Source organism: Astatotilapia calliptera, chromosome 7 (assembly GCF_964374335.1).
Source record: "Astatotilapia calliptera chromosome 7, fAstCal68.1, whole genome shotgun sequence".
Lineage (NCBI taxonomy): Eukaryota > Metazoa > Chordata > Actinopteri > Cichliformes > Cichlidae > Astatotilapia > Astatotilapia calliptera.
The window spans coordinates 38,803,588-38,820,871 of record NC_137428.1 but is presented as its reverse complement, the minus strand read 5'-3'; the positions used below and the strand labels follow the sequence as shown (position 1 = coordinate 38,820,871).

General features: G+C 38.7%; 2 protein-coding genes across 3 annotated transcripts; both read right to left on the bottom strand.

Moving 5' to 3' along the window:
• Window positions 1-711: 711 nt before the first annotated feature.
• On the bottom strand, window positions 712-2,932 carry LOC113026103 (lysozyme C-like). The gene is made up of 4 exons (XM_026174541.2): window positions 2,687-2,932; window positions 1,451-1,609; window positions 1,019-1,097; window positions 712-923 (listed from the first exon to the last, which is right to left on the bottom strand). The coding sequence occupies exons 1-4, from the start codon at window positions 2,814-2,816 to the stop codon at window positions 857-859; spliced, it is 435 nt and encodes a 144-aa protein (XP_026030326.2). The 5' UTR covers window positions 2,817-2,932; the 3' UTR covers window positions 712-856.
• Window positions 2,933-10,454: 7,522 nt separating this feature from the next.
• LOC113026102 (lysozyme C-like) lies at window positions 10,455-16,120 on the bottom strand. 2 transcript variants are annotated; one of them, XM_080303637.1, is made up of 5 exons: window positions 16,043-16,120; window positions 13,423-13,597; window positions 12,950-13,108; window positions 10,704-10,782; window positions 10,455-10,620 (listed from the first exon to the last, which is right to left on the bottom strand). In XM_080303637.1, the coding sequence occupies exons 2-5, from the start codon at window positions 13,547-13,549 to the stop codon at window positions 10,554-10,556; spliced, it is 432 nt and encodes a 143-aa protein (XP_080159763.1). In that variant the 5' UTR covers window positions 13,550-13,597; window positions 16,043-16,120; the 3' UTR covers window positions 10,455-10,553. The 2 variants fall into 2 exon arrangements, with proteins under 2 accessions (XP_080159763.1, XP_026030325.2); XM_026174540.2 differs by lacking the exon at window positions 16,043-16,120 and having other exon boundaries at window positions 13,423-13,802.
• Window positions 16,121-17,284: the final 1,164 nt, after the last annotated feature.

Sequence of the window (17,284 nt, the reverse complement as noted above, 5' to 3'; positions counted from 1 at the left end):
CACCCCACTAAATTCATCCCATGGTCAGACAGTGCAAAAAGCCCATTCTCTCTAAAAAGAACATGGCAGCACTACTTAGGCTTGCCAAGCTGCATGTGAACCATCTATGAGACTTTTGGAACAATGCTCTTTTGACAGATTAGATGTGGAGATGTTTGGCCATATTGCATAATACCACATTTGATGAAAACCAAACACAGCACATCGGCGCAAACACTTAATACAAAGCGTGAATTAAGGTGATACAAGAGTAACGATTTGGGGTTGTTTTGCAGCCACAGTACAAGGACAACTTACAGTCATGGAATTAACCAGGAACTCCTCTGACCCAGTCTATAACAGAATGACTGAAAAAGAAAAGAATTGACATGTTACACTGCCCAGGATAAAGTCCAACCTGATTCAAAGGCGGGACCTTAAGTGCATAAACGAATACCCACAAACTAAATAAACTGAAGCACTGTTGTGAAGAAGAGAGGGCCAAAATTTCTCCACAACAATGCGAGAGACTGAGACTCAGATAGAGAATGATTAATGATTCAAGCTACTGAAGCTACTGTACTTAAGTTTTCATAAGGCTAATTTTCCAGTCTGTGTTACTAGCCTAGAATAAGACAACCTAATTGTAAAGAGTTAGGAGAACAATGAAATGTAAAAAACAAAACAAAACATAGTTCCAATCTTCTAATGGTAAGCCACACAAACTGAAAGTCAAGATTTAAACTGAATTTATTGGTTTTAGTAACTAAGTAGATTTTACTTCTTTAAAATCAAATATGGAAACAGTTTGAATGTTTTAGAAGATAATGGGGACATTTTATTATGCCGATGACACCCTCCTGTTTCTATGTGTTGATTAAAGACCGCATCCATCCAAATAGGGTGTGAGATCACGACCTTGACAGTGATTACGCCATCCATACCTGAAACCAGACACGCAGTTAATCCTTTCACAAATGACTGTCTATCCAGAAAAAGCAGGACCATCAGTTTTTAGAATCACATCATTCATTCTTACCAGGCTGCGATGCCTTGGGGGTCTGTAACAACACGTTTGGCGCAGTTGATTGCCACGGTGACATCATCACTTAAAAGGTCTGTGATTAAAAAAAGTAAATACATGATGGCAATTAAGATGTGGTGATTGAGGTAAAACAAGTACAACACAGGAGAAAAGGTATTAATCCATCCACTTTGACACACGTTTTATTGTATAAGCTTGGAAAACAGTGACGTACAAAGAAAAACTTAAATTTTATCTCTAGTGGGCTGGACCAGTATAACCTTTGCATAATAACTGATAGAAGATGTGATTTTCTCAGTAATAATGCTTTTTATGCAGATCTTTAGGTTCTTTGCTTGGATGAAGTTCTAACAACCCCTCATGCCATGAACCAATCCTAAACCTTGGTATCATTCAGATCACAACAAGACCTGGCTCATCACTGACCCTTGCAATTGATTTGGCATCCATTTCTGAAAGACATGATTTTGTCATTGCACCACCAGCGATTATTAATCTGAAAGATGCCAAAATCAGTGGATCCATCGTTGTTGTGGTGCGTCTTCATGGTGTCGTAGTCTGACTCCCATTTGGTCAGGCAAACCCCTGCAGACAAAACAGGAGACATGGACTCCTGAAATCTAAACGTCAGGTATTAAAACCAACACTTTCTCATTTATCCACTTTTCTCATCATAATCACATTTTTATCATATTTGAAGACCAAACTAATAGTGTTCCACTGTGTTTTTTTCTAACTAGGTACACTTTCAGTGCAATGGCAGTTTTTTTGGGATTATTATCATGCTGAAAACTGAAGCCTTACCAATCAGAGTTCTTCCAGATGGTATTTAATGGCAGATTAAACTCAGTGGTGTTGGAGAGTTTGTCAACATGGATGGAATCATGAATGCAGAAAAGTACCATCAAACATGACAAAGCCTCTACCATGTTTTACGGATGCCCGTTCCAAACCACCTCCATTTCCAAGGGCAGTTCAATCGTTCACGTCTAACCCAACGAATATACTTTTAAACTGTCACTGGTCTAACCTTGCTGCACAAGGAAATAGCTTCTGATTGGATCACTTCCAAGCTTGTCCCACACTTCTATGCAACTTAATTAGTTCTGCTTAATATCTCCAAGATTTAACATCTCCAAGATTTTTTTTAATCTCATTTTCATTCATTGACAAAAGTGTCAGTACATTTCATCACAGTTTTTGTCCTCCTTCGTTTGTTTATATTTAGTTATTGTTTTATTTATTTTTTTAGGAAAAAAGTTTGTTGAGGAAAACTGTGATGGAAATTAATGGTCAGCTACATTAACACTGATCCATAAGACTTGTTTTCACTTCTTTATGCCTGTCTAATTGGGTCATTTCTGGCATTTTTGTAAATTCGACCAAAGAAATGGGAACAAATGATGTGTTTTTGCAACAGACTGAACGTAACGTAAAGTAACAAGCTGTAACAAGTATGGTAAAAATGGCCTGTATTTGTATAGCCCTTTACTAGTCCCTAAGGACCCCAAAGCGCTTTACACATCCAGTCATCCACCCATTCACACACACATAGTGTGTGTATCATAACAAGCTGATCGTAAAGTGCCTAGCATGGGATTCACATGTGAAGTCATTTAGCTCTTGTGTGTGAGACCAGGCAGTCTGACAGGTCATACTCACAGTCAGCCAGACTGACATCGCGGTAGCCGTCCATTCCACTATCCTTCAACTTGTGGGCCCATTCACAGCGCTGGAAGCGTTTAGCGTTCGCTACAGCCACCAAGAGCAAAAAGAATAGACTTTTCATCATGGTGTCTCTGCTGGTCTGAATTTGTCCAGAGCTGTTGCTGAGTTTTCTGAGTTGTAACTGTCTAGGTTCAGATAAGAGGACCTGAGCATGAGTCACGCAAAAGCAAATAGCAAGCAATGGTGGGTTCATGGTTACAAATTCCAGACAGACAAACAAAGCAGATCAATCAGAGTGAGACAAACTGATGTTTGAGGAAGGTTTTTTTTTTTTTAAAGCAGTTCTAATTAATGGCAGAAACAAAGCATACAAAGCTTTATTATTGATTTTACAACACAGGACCATATGAATCATACCATGAATATAATATTGCACTAAAAAAAGACTAAAATATAAAATGCTTTTAAAATTGAACACAATAATGGATACAACTTGAAGTTGCCACATTTCAGTCCAAATGTAAGTCAAATTTTATTCTAATTTCCAGATATTTCTCAAAAAATAACAAGCATTTATGTAGTTACCCAGTTATAGCTCAAACAGTGAAAAATAATGTAAAGAATTAAAAAAGAAATCATTAAGTCATCATTGGTGTATGGAGGCCCGTTTAAGCCACTAGAAAAAAAGTATCCATAACTCAAAATTTCAACTTATTAACTCGAAATTTTGAGAAAAGTAACTCGAAATTTCGAGTTAGCTCTGCCAATCAGTAATCTATGTGAATGACATCATTTTCTTGTTAGGAAGGATATGGCGCAGAGGAACACTCACTGTAAACTGCATCGCAACAAATTGGAGATTTCGAGAGTACGTTTGCTGATAGTAACACCATGTGATTCAGCTAATAACACAAGGATTTCAGCATTGGTGAAGCCATGTTGAAATTATTCAGCAATTTGTGCGTTCATGACTGGCTGTAATACCGGTAGCTTAGCTGTAGCATTTGTAGCTGAGGGCTTCAGCTCCGGGGTAACAAGGAAATGACGTCGTCATTCACGTAGATTACTGATTGGCAGCGCTAACTGGAAATTTCAAAATTCTTTTTTTTTTTTTTAAGTGGTGGAAACAGGCTTTCATACTGGTGATAACCCAAAGTGTTTGGAGAAAAGGAAAATTAACTTTTTGAAAAAAAATTCAGTTGAAGGATTATTTTCTTGGAACTCTGACTCTAAAGACTTGGATAATTTAATACAACAAAAATTACATACACAGGGTGGTTAGCACTGTCACCTCATAACAAGAAGGTTCTTGTCAAGGATTGCTGTGTGGCAGGCAGGAGATTGGACCTAAAATGCAGGACTCACAACACACGGGAATAAACTCAAAATACAGCTTTATTTACTGACTCAAGGAAATTATACAAAACTAAACTAGACTGGGAAAATATAAATTAAACATCACAGAGCAGCACACAAGGGAACACACAGCATGAGGGAGAACACAACACTGACAAAGAGAAACACAGGGCTTAAATACACTGAGGGATAACAAGGGCAATGAGACACAAAAGGAGAGCACAGCTGGGAGTAATTAGGCAGGATGAGACAAAGGAAGCAAACTAGAAACACTGACATGAGACACAGACCTTCAAAGTAAAACAGGAAACACAGACTGAACTCTAGACATGTAAACTTAACAGAGACTCGGGAGACAGAATATAGAGACCTGAAATGTGGGACAGAAAGACACAGAGTTAACACCGAGAAACCAAATAACAAAACCTAAGAACTAGAACTCAGGAAGTACTACAGAACTAGGAAGGTAGAAATACTAGGACAGAAACCAAAACACAAACAGTCATAAACCATGATAAAATCAAATGTAAAAGTACAAAACTCAAAACACTAGGTCACCGACCCATGACCGAGACAGTTCTAGGTTCAGATCCACTCTGTGGCTATTCTTTGTGCAGTTTGCATACTCTCTCTGTGTCTGTGTGGCTTCTCTCTTACCCACAGAGGTGAATGGTCTCTCTGTATTGGCACTGCAACAGATTGGAGAACTGTCCAAGGTGTACTCTGCCCTTTGGGAGGTGGGATAGACCCCAGCCCCACTGTCACCCTGAACTGGATAAATGTCAAAGATGGAGGGATGAAAAATGACATATTTTAATTGATGATGAATTAATGATGACATCGAGGGTTATATTTTAGAAACGATAAATAACACAAACTGAAAATCAAGATTTTAATTCAGTTTATTAGTTTGAGTATCTCAGTGTGTTTCACTCCAGTTAGCTCAAAAACACAGAAACAGCCCAAATGCTTCAGAGGAAGACAGGGGCATTTTATTATGTTGATGACACCCTCCTGTTTCTATGTGCTGGTTAAAGACCACATCCAGCCAAATACTTTGTGAGATCATGACCCTCAAAGTTATCACGTCATCCAACCTGGAACCAGACACAAGGATCATCAGTCTGGTGAAGCAGCACCATCACATCACATCAGATGATCATATGATCCATTCTTACCAGGCTCTGATGCCTAGAGGATCCCTAACAACTTGCTTGGCACAGTTTATTGCCATGTTGACATCTCTCAAAAGCACTTTGTCCAAACAAAGAAAAAAATGAAGGGAATTATGGCGGGGGCATGGTCTGTGGCCTGCTGCAGAGGAAGGGTGACGCAGTGCGTTGAGTTGTGTTTGATGTTGACAGTGAGGAGCAGAGACACAGAAGGGAGCAACGAGCCACCAGGGTAGTGTCTGTGTCCCAGGCTGAACAAGCAAAACCTCAGTGTGTTTGTGTGGGGCAAATAAAAGGGCTGCTGCCCAAATCGAACATCATGTGTGGTCGATGCTTTGGGGAAGAGTTAAGTGTGACAGGAATTTCAAAAGTACAGATGAGAGAACAACAAGTATAAAAATAAGGGAAGATGCTGTAAATCAGGGGTGCCCAATCCCGGTCCTCGAGAGCTACCGTCCTGCAGCTTTTAGATGCATCCTTGTTCCCACACACCTGAATCAAATGAATGGCTTGTTATCAGGCCTTTGCCAAACATGATGGCATGCTGAAGAGATCAAACCATTTGATTCAGCTGTGTTGGAGTAGGGATGCATCTAAAAGCTGCAGGATAGTAGCTCTCGAGGACCGGGATTGGGCAGCCCTGCTGTAAATGAATCCATATAAACTGCTAATGGTGAGCTGAACTTAATTTGATAACTGTCCATTTACAGGTTGAGCTATATTCCTACCCTTACCTGGACACTGGGGAAATAACAGAGGTCAACATCTGCATTTTTATGCAGAAACCAAGATATTTGAGATAAGATAAAATGAATCAAGAACACTAACACACATATTTATGTCCCCAGTACAGGACATGAAGTTTTGGTAAACAGTAGTCATTCAGTAATTAATAATTAGAATGAAGTTACATAGCTTAAGCTAGTACAACAGGAAACATGAGCTCAGTTAACTGTGGTGATAACCCTCTGTTCTCTCTGTTATGAGAAGTCTTGGCAATCAGAGGGAAACTAATAATGATCACATGACCTGCATTTTTTATTATCAAAAAATCCCAACTCTAACTCCAGTTACATATTTCTCCAAAAACATAGGGTTAGAAATGGTGTCATCACTGTTGCCGCACAGCAAGAAGGTCCTGAGTTCAATTTCCAGGCCGGGGTCTTTCTGTGTGGGTTCCCTCCGGGTACTCCGGCTTCCTCCCACTGTCCAAAGACATGCAGTTTGTGGGGATAGGTTAATCGATTAACCCTTTACAGCCGATCGGAGCGGGCACGCTCTGTTTTGCGTAACTATTTTTAAATCCCGGTAGCTCTGCAACCACGTAAGCTAGCGCAATAATTTTTTTTGCATATGAAACTGGAGGAGTTGTACTTACATCTTATGCCATCAGCTTGTCCTAGGTCACAGTTTCCTTCCACATATAGCTTTGCAAAAACTGCATAAAAATCACTTGCAGCAACAAAAACATGATATTCCAGAAACACGCTTTGCTGATCCATCAGCTGTTTGTAACACTTCCTGTCCATCAGCGCGAACTATCACATGACCGCATGACCTGCCCGAAACCGGAAGTGACGTCATTTTGCGGAAATGTAGTTTTTTACGATCGTGGCCTTATGAGCTTGTGTTTTACTTGTTATGTGTTTTAAAAAGTTAGGTTTGACTTTATGACTTTCTGTGTCGTTTCTGGGATGCTTAAGACTCATATTGCACTGCTGGAAATAGTTTATTTTGATGCACATGCTGTTATTTTGCAAATTTGCACTATAATATTTATTTTCGTTTTTCCTGCAGTATATAAAAATTGGTGTATTTCAAAAATAAAACTATGAAGACACTCAAAATAAATTTCCTGTGGTGGGAAACTAGTTTGTGTAACTTTTTTGTATTTACAGTTTTGAGGGATAAGCCTCTTAAATTTCTCTAACTAGAAATATATGTTAAAAAAACAAAAACGATTTTCAATTTTTTTGTAGTTTATTGCACTTTTTTGCAATTTATGTAATTACTATGCACCTAATGCAGACATATTATTAAAGTTTGGGCTATAATGGTTGTATTGATGTATAGCAACTTGAAATGCTCCCAAAAATGGCTCCACAGCATGTAAAAATATAATATAAGCTCTGGCGAACTTGGTTCTATGGTAGGTCTTAAAGGGTTAATCCAAATTGCCCATAGGTGTGAATGCGGGAGTGAATGTGGGCGCGAATGGTTGTCTGTCTCTGTGTGTTAGCCCTACGACAGACTGGCGACCTGTCCAGGGTGTACCCCGCCTCTCACCCTATGACAGCTGGTATAGGCTCCAGCACCCCCCGCGAACCTGAAAAGGATAAGCAGAAGTGAATGAATGAATGGATAGATAGAATTGGTGTCATTACCAGTGATGGCTTCACAGAGTTCACAGGGTTAACACTGCTCAACTAGCCAAGATTAGACGGCTAAGACACTCTGTATGGCAGAGAAATGAAATTAATTTTACTTCATCGGCCAGATAAATCCTATTGTATTCCCCAGTGGATTGGATCAGTATAAGTTAAGACCTATCAGTAAAAATGCTTTTAATACTGATTACACTTCAGGCTTTATTTTTGGGTGAAATTTTAACAACCTCTGTTAATGACACAATCCTGTCTTAACCAGGTCATCGGCAAAACTTTCAGGATGAAAAATTTCACCTCGTCCTCATTTTAGGTTTGACAGCGTTTTAGTAGGTAAAGGTGAATGAATTGAGCTGTGGTTTGGGGAAGGCCTCAAAGGGGACTGGCAACAGCTCCCTGGCAGATCCCCGTGTACTAAATAGGAGTGAAGAAGTTAAAGAATTGAGAACAAGGAGGGAGGGAGGGCGGGGCACGTAAAGAGAATGAACAGCTTGCAGAAGTGGGGGAACCTATATAGATGACAACCGGAAGGAGCATGTTTGGAGGCATGGTGTCATGGTCCTAGGTCTGTGACCTAGTGTTTTTGGTTGTGTACTTTTACTTTTAATAGTTTTATGTATTATGACTGTTGTTTTGGGTTTCCCAGGGTTTAGTTGTGTTCCCTCTGTTTGGTGTCATCCCTGCTTGTGTATCCCCTTTAGTGTAGTAAGGTCTCTGTGTTTAGTCTGCGTCTCTGAGTCTGTGTCATTATGTGCATGCGTTTCCTGTTTTACTTTGAAGGTCTGTGTCTGATGTCAGTGCGTTCTGTTTACGTTTCCCCTGCCTCGTCAGCTGTGATGTCTCCCAGGTGTGTTTCCCTCCTGTTTCCCATCCCCTGATTGCTCGTGTGTGTATTTATAGTGTGTGTTCCCTTGTCCTCGTTGCTGGTTTGTCTGCATCTTTGTCCGTCATCCTATGTAGTTCCCTGCGCCTCCCTGCATCTCTGTTTCTGGTTAGTTTTTCCCAGTTTAGGTTTTCTTAGTTTCATGTTCACCCTCGTCATTTCTGTTTGTATCTACATTTGTTTAATAAACTCACTTGCACCAGAGCTGCCGCTTCTTGGGTCCTAAATAATTCACACACGGCTTGCCCTGGCAACCCGTGACACGTGGTCCTGCTCCTGAAATTCCGATACATAATCTCCAATTGTTCTATCAACAAGGTCTAGAAGCCTGAAATCCTTCTTTGCAATTTACACATGCAGCCAAGTCTAGCTTGGCTGTATGTGTAAATGAGCTTGCCAGCTCCTTTAGATTGCCAGGTTAGACCATCTATCAGGCTGTGGCTGTCAGACCATAGTTTTGACACCCCTATTCACAGGAATTACCCACCAATCAGTGCCCAGCATCATTAATGCAATTATCCATCCTGCTGTCACTCACAAGTATGTCACCATATTTATCCATATATAAGCAGCATACTGCAGGTAAAAGTGGCAGATGTTGTACTAAAACATACAATTATAAATTAAAAGTAAATTCTCTTGTACATAGGTTACATTCTGTTTGGGTCTCCAAAACCTGCTGAGAGCATCACAGTTAGGGAGAAAAGGGTCAAAACTACCAGTATATAAGAAGTTGCTCTGAATAGAGAATCATAGAGTATAACAGCTTTAGCCCTTTGAGATCTTAGTCGTCATTGGTATCGACACCAACACTACTGTGTGCTTTAACTTCCTAAGACCCGAACTCTTCCACGGCATACATTTTTAATTTCTCTTTGATATTTGGGCATATTGGGGCATATGAATGTAAAAACAAAGAATTACCAGATCTTTTTTTTACCTTATTTTTGTTTTTAAGAAAAATAAGAGCCACATGTGAGGATATTCGTTTAAAATTTCAATAGAACTGTAGTAGTATAATGTCCTCGTAAAAGGATATCAGGCCCTTGTAGAGCAAAATTGAGTATTTTGGTCTAAATAACCCAAAATGTGATGTCCACATATGTGGACGCCAGGTCCTAGGAGGTTAAATATTAGAATATTATTACATTTGTCAAGCTCTCCCATGCCTGGAAGTCAGAGAACAAAGAAAGTAACAGACACCCATCAAACCTCTTCACTTGTTAGTGTCATGAACAGGTCTCCAGTTGTAGCTAAAACATGGACAGAAATCATTGAGTCATCACTGGTGATAATCCTACCCACTTGAGAAAGCAGAATTGTAATATCTAAATCATTTTTATTTATTCCAGTAATAATAATAATAATAATACTAATTATGTTATTTTCTTTTTCTCTGATTTTTGGACTTGGAAGAACAATCTAATACAATATTATTGTCATGGTTCTGGGTCTGCGGCCCAGTGTTGTGTGTATTTTAGTTTTATTTTATTGATGATTGTATTTTTCTCCATGTTTCCTGTTTTATTTTGAAGGAATCTTGTGTTCTTTGTTCATTGTATTTAGTTTCACTTCCCCTGTCCTGTCATTAGGTTCATGTCAGCCAGCTGTTTCCCCATGTGTTCCCACTTCCCCTGATCACCTCCTGTGTGGATTTATGTCCTCTGTTTTCTGTATGTCATTGTCAGGTCGTCTGTTATCCCCACCATAGTCTGTCATAGTGTTTTGATAGTGTGTCATAGTTTTCATGCTTAATCAACTGCCACCAGCCGAATAAAGGCTCGCTTTTTGTTTCACCTGCAACTTCTCTCTCAGTGTCTGCTCTTCGGTCCGTTCAGCAAAACACACCGGCGTATCCCGCCGTGATTATTATATATTTCAATTGAATGCTTTAGGGTTGGGGTCATGACTGATGATAACTTTCAGGGTTAAATCCTAAAAAAGGTAGATGAAAAGAATGAAAGCTGTGATTTTAATTCAGTTTATTAATTTGAAAAATTACTGAAACAGAAGAAGACGGGGACATCTTATTATGTGAACGAGACCCTCCTGTTGCCGTGGGCTGACTAAACACCACATCCACTCACATAGGAGCTGAGGTCACGACCCTCACAGTTATATTGCCAGCCATACCTGAAACCAGACAAAAGTATGATTAACCAAGTAAGAGGTCAGTCAGTCAGAAACTTTTTGCCAGTTATGTGATTCGTTCTTACCAGGCACTGATGCCTTGAGGATCCCGCACGACACGTTTGGCACAGGTGATTGCTGCATTGACATTATCGCTCAAAAACGCTGTGACCAAAAATGGGGAAAAAAGGACAGCAACGTAAAAATCAAAAGTGTAAAACATCAAAATTGTAGCTGGCATTGCTGAAACTGAGAAAAAAGTGAGTCAAATGACAATATTAAAATTTAGTCAACTTAGGACATAATGAGACAGGATTTTAGGTGGTTTGAAGCAGTTTCTTGCAGTATTGTGAATGCTGCACTGGTCTGCCATTAACGAGAGTACCCCAAACTTAGAAATGTCCATGTACAGTTTCATTTACATTCTCAACCTAAATAACTAATAATCTGTGTCAAGAATTTAAGAATTAACCAATGTTGAACTAGCTTGAATGCAAAACTGTTCTGAAAAGTGTACACTCTTCTCATTTTAATTTAATTGCGATGTTATTGTTCTTGTAAAAGCAATGTTGAAGAAATCAGGGCAAAAGCCTGTAGCCCTCAGCTGTTCCAACAGCAGTAGTAAACTTCAAATCTAAAATAAAAATTAACACAAAGCAAAAGTGGTCTTAAGACCAGTATTCGCAGACCAATAGAGTATTAACGTAAACATTTTTTATCTCCTGTGCAGCAGTTTATAACCACCTGTATCTGCTGCTATAAGGATAGAGGCAGATACAAGTGACAGAAAGGACCAATCATGGACAGTACCAATGTTGCACTTAACATGCTGCTTTTTACTAAGAGTAATTTCCCATGCACAGAGGTAAGTATTTGAGAAGTAAGAGCGTTTTTTTGGAGGGATAGAGGGTATACAAAAGTGTCTACTTCTGTAGCCAGCATACACAGAGCATCCCATTGGAGTTTTGGTTCTGTTTGGGTCTTGACTGCCTCCTAATCTTTAAAGCATCACATTTAAGGAGAATATGTTTAAAACTACCAGATACGCAACTTATAAACTGAGGTCTATGTAGGGGTGGGTTTATTTTAGTTCGAATAATGCAATATTGATTCATTAAATCCTGAATCGATTTTTAAATATAAATGTATTTTTCCAGAAATGTCAGAATCTTAGGTTGAAGCTCAGCAAACTGTTTCAACAGCTGCCAAACGGCTAAAACAGGCAATGAGAACAGGTAAAATGATTGCGCACAAAGATGTAAGCACAAAGTGTGGATCGTTCACCCGATGGCACGTACGCAGACACCCCATTGGGTGCTGAAAGCTGACATCTCACAGATTCTGCAGCTTCAGGTTTCGTCACTCTCTGACCAAAATTCACTGAACCAACAGCAAAAGAAGATCAAAACTACGCTTCATGTTTGAAAAACATTGTCATTAATCCCCTCTTACTTTGGCTGTTTTGCTTCCACCATGATAAAAATCTCTCTCTCTCAGTGTACTCAGAAACCATTTACCATCAAAAAGCTCTACTTTCTGCATGAGTCGCTTATTACAAACCGGTATGATGTTCAATATAGAATAAATTTAAACTTTTACAAACTATGTCAAATTGCAAAATGCTTAGCTGTGTCTCTAATAAAACCTCTGTAACTTTGTTCTGCTTCATTTCAGCATCATCAGGTAATGTTCATATGTTTATTCATGGTTTTCTTTAGTTTTTGATCAGTTGCAGAATATTTTTAAGGTTTATCTGCTATAAGAAGCCAGGCCAGGAAAATCTTCTTCATGTTTTTCTGTGTTTTATGCTCAGATATCATCTGGTGTGATGCTTACACCTCTAATGAAGTCTAACAAGTGTCAGCTTTGTTTTTATACATAGATATACAATATGGATATGTACTGATAAATGATCATAATTATAATATTTCTGACTGAGTCAAAACTGAATCGAATTGGGGATTGAATCGAATCAGGACCTTGCGAATTGGAATTTAATCAGTTATAGAAATCAGTGATGACCAGCCCTAGGTCTAAGTCATCATTGATGGGGTCCCCAACCCTAAACCCTTTCAACTTTAACTCATGCAGACAAGCATAAAATGTAATATTTGTTTTATTAAATTTCCCAAGTTCTCCTAATCCTTGGCAGTCAGGAAACACCCATCAGAAACTATTCTGATTCCCCCCAAAATAATTTATTTAGCTTTTCTTTAAAGTATAAGGTAAGTGTTAGGACCTATGATGACTAACACCTCACAAGGTTAAAGATTGCCATCACTCAGACAGCAAGAGGACCTGAGCTAAAAACCTATTGAGGCTCATGACTGACCACTGCAGTCCATGTTGCATCCGTTATGCGAGTTGATGATGTAGTCATTGCACCACCAGTAGCTGTTAATTTGAAAGATGCCAAAGTCGGTGGATCCGTCATTGTTGGTGTTTTTGGCCATGGTGTTATAGTTTGACTCCCATCGGGTGAGGCAAACCCCTGCAGACAGAAAAAAAGAGCTGGAGGTATAGACAACTTGAAAGCTAAGTGTCAGGTAAACTAAAATTGACCTGTTTTTCATATATTAATGCTTGGTCAGAATCACATTCTTGACAGATTTTAAAAACTAAGGTTACACAAATTGGAAGATAGATCGGTAAGTTGGACTCTCTGCGCACCAATATTATTAAAAAGCAAGTAGGTGAAAATTCCACATATGGGTAACCATGACCTTACCCTTAACATGGCATTGGTAACAATGTACAAGTTAAGAATGATCTTGCATTTTCCTAAGCTGACATGCTGGTACTCACAGTCGGCAAGGCTGATTCCATAGTAGCCGTCCATGCCATTAGCCTTGAGCGTGCGGGCCCATTCACAGCGCTCGAAGATTTTGGCGTTGGCCACAGCCAAGAAGAGCAAAACCAACAGACTCCTCATGATGGTATTTTTCCTTGTCCGAATGTGTCCACAACTGCTGCTGCTTCCCTTTTTATAGCCAAAAATGCTTAGTTGCAAATGGTGTTGATTTCCAGGCTCAGATAAGAGGTCCCCAAAGGACAGCATAAGGGAAGGGTTGCATCAAAGTAGAAAAGCAAGCAATGGTGGGTATATGGTTAAAAAATAGAGCTTGACAAACAAAGCATATCGATCCAGCTGAGAAGGATCCCAAAGCTCTGAAAAGTGTATTTAAAAAAAGGTCTAACTAGATAAGAGCACCCAAATACCCACAAGGGAACGGTTAGGTGAAAGTGGAAAAGCAAGCAATGGTGGATTTATTCTTAAAAAATACAGCTGGACAAACAAAGCATATTGGTCAAGTTGAGATAGATTCCAGAGTTGTGGAACGATTTTCCGTTTGTTTTTGCAACACATGAGACCACATTTTCCTCAAACAAACATCATGTTTGATTCAATAAGCCTAAAGTAGCCTTAAACATTCAACCAGTGATTTTAAATTCATCTATCAGCTCCTTAAAATGACCACAAAAATAGAAAATTATCAAAATCTCTCTTCAATCTTTGAAATAATAAACAGTGAAAGTAGAGATTTTAACTGAGTTTAACATTATTAATTTCAATGTGTTTCCTTAAAAGGAGAAACAGTTGTAATGATTCCATCTGCTGCAGAGAAAGATGGGGACATTTTGTCGATGATCAGGGCCGTGCAGAGATGTTTGAAGGGGCACATAGGCTGAACAATCTCACACATAGTACATAATTCGCACTTTACTTTCTTCTTTCCTGAACCTTATCTTATCTTATCATATTATATACATTTGTACTTATGTAAATATGTATATTTTTATAGTTTTTCAAATCATTACAGTGCAATACTTTGCACGATTATGGATATACTTATAAGCACAAACACATGGCTGTTACACCTGTTACACTTTTTTATATATATTATACACTTTTACATTTTTATATATGATTCTTACTCCTGTTTTTTTTTTTTTCTCTTAGTTTAGGTAAAAGTTTTTCTAGTATGTTTCTCACAGTCGGGGGGAGTATTTTTTAGCCAGAAAAAAACATTTCACTGTATGTTGTACTAGCTATAACTACATGTGACAAATAAATAGACAAATAGACAGAAATAGACCCATTTCTGTAATATACTTACATATCTATATTATTGCTAATATATATTGTAATATATCTATATCACTAAGCACTTCTGGATGGATGCAAACTGCATTTCGTTGCCCTGTACCTGTGCATGTGCAATGACAATAAAGTTGAATTCTATTCTATTCTATTCTAAATAAAGAAATTGAAATTGAAATTGAATTAATTAAATGTGGCAATAATTTATTAAAATTGGAATTAATTAATTAAATAAATAGTTATGACACATGTAATTAATTAATTATTGACACATTTAATTAATTATTTATGTATTTCACATTTTAATTAATTATTGACACATTTAATTAATTATTTAATGATATATTTATTTATTTCATTTTGGCAGTCCTGGCGCCTGGCTCTCATCTTGAAATAATTTTATCTGTCAGCCTCACCCATCAAACTCAGGGGGCGGGGTTAACGCTGATCGAGTCAAAACCATTGCTTTGGCCTGGTGGCCATTGTTTCTAGCACACAACAACCGGCATGTGGAAGCTAACAGAACTGAACTTTGAAAAACCCTGTTTGTGTGTCACCAAATACCGTTTTAATATTTTTTTTAGCCGAGAATGTAGTGGTTTAATCTTCATGTGTCTGGTCGGTTTGCCAAGATACAGCCTCTTTGCAAAAGTGCTTCGATGATTTCGGAGATGTCTGCCCAGTCTCACGGCAAAGCGTGGGATAGACCCGCTCGCCTCGCAAGCAATCCCACCGACAAAGCGCAGGCCCCGGTACACAGCTGTAGTAACCCCCGCTGACTTCTTTTACTGAGGTTATATTTATCGGTGTTTTATTTCCTGATGTTCTTATGTGTCCTACGTGTTTCAGTCGCCAATTCTGAATTATAACATTAAAAACATGTTTAAGGAGGAGAGAGCAAATAAATCTGTTTAACATCTGATCTTTGGGTTTTTGTTCAGTAATCAGCGTGACCTGTGTATAAACGCATAAAACAGATAACGTTGGTGTTTCCGTCATGTAGTAACTGCTGGCTTTAACTGTACAAAGGTTGTTCGACACTATGAAACACATACAGACTTCATGATGTTCGGCTAATATTTTTATTGTGAATATTAATCATGCTGACCTCGCTCTGTACACCACGGAGCGAGGTCAGCATATCCACGATATCCTCAGCTCCATGAGTTAACACAGAGTTTCCCAGCTGACTATCTAACTGCCAACTATTCCAGAGACGTGAAAATATACAGCATAAAGAAAAGTGTAAGAGACTCAGCAGCAGATTAGAATAACAGTTATACATTTAATAAATCACCAAATGAATCCAAGAAACGAGCAAACCTGTTCCGACAATTTGAGTTTGTATTCCCTCAGCTGCAGACTCGCTGCTGTTTAAATGTTTGAAAAGGAAGATTAGATAAGAACAAACGTCAAACATAGACTCAGTCTGCCTTCACATTTGATATGAGGCCAGCACGTATAGTGGCTGTGTCCTGTTTTAAGATCATACATGTAAAATTGTTGTCTGACCTCCGTCGATCCAGCCGCTCAGAGTCCGTGGTTACCATGGTTACTGCATAAGCAGCTATAATGTTAACAGCTGGCACTGAGAAAACCTACCGGCAGCATGGGTGTTTATGTTTTTCATTGCAAAAGAACCGTCTGAATGGTTAACTGAAGTTAACTTGGATAAATTATAGTTAAGGAGTATCACAGATAACGCCTACGTGAGCTGTGTGACTGTTCACCACTACACTGAAATCAGCAGGCTATTACTGAAATACACGTGCTATATCATAAACTATGATATAAATAGGGAGGTCCTATTAACATGTTTAGTTTTAAAGGACACCTTCCTGCCTTTAGTCTCATTCATGAGCAGTATTAGTTTTCTTCTAACATCCAGAAGTCTGCACGATGTGTTTCATAGTTTGTAATAAGCCTTTGACGGGTAAACATAACATGACCGAAAAAGCAAAAAAATGGTTCATTTATGTTTGATGTGTGTTTATTCCTCCCTAAATATCGTCGGTGAAGTTCGCCATGCACGTCAGATTTTCCTGCGCATTTTTTATACCTCTGCCAACAGAGAGAAAAAAAAAATCACATTCTAACAGACAGCTGGTGCTTAGAATACAGTTGAATAACTATTAAAAAACAGATGATATAATATTTCTGTCCAGGTTGCAGACTTCATGATGAACATGCTGTTGCAAACTCTGCTCCTCTCGGTGGAAATGCGCCTTCTCTTTCCTCTTTGTATAAAAACATTTTAAAAGTCAGTTTAATCTCAAAATTCACTGTTAAATCCAAAACACACCAGATAAAGAAAAGCGAATAGTTCAGTCTAACACATGTGCCAGTGAACCATTAAACGTCTGTGAAACTATGCAGTTATGAAACGTAACTTTAACCTCAGCCAAACCGATTTGCTCAGTTGTGAATAAAACAGCGAAGTAAACGTGACCCGACAGACAGAACCTGAGTGAATGAAGTCCAGCGTTTAACCACTGAGAGCTAAAACTCAGCTGAGGTTTGAAAGCTGTGTGCCGGTGATTGGACATCAGCCGCTGATGAAGCTGG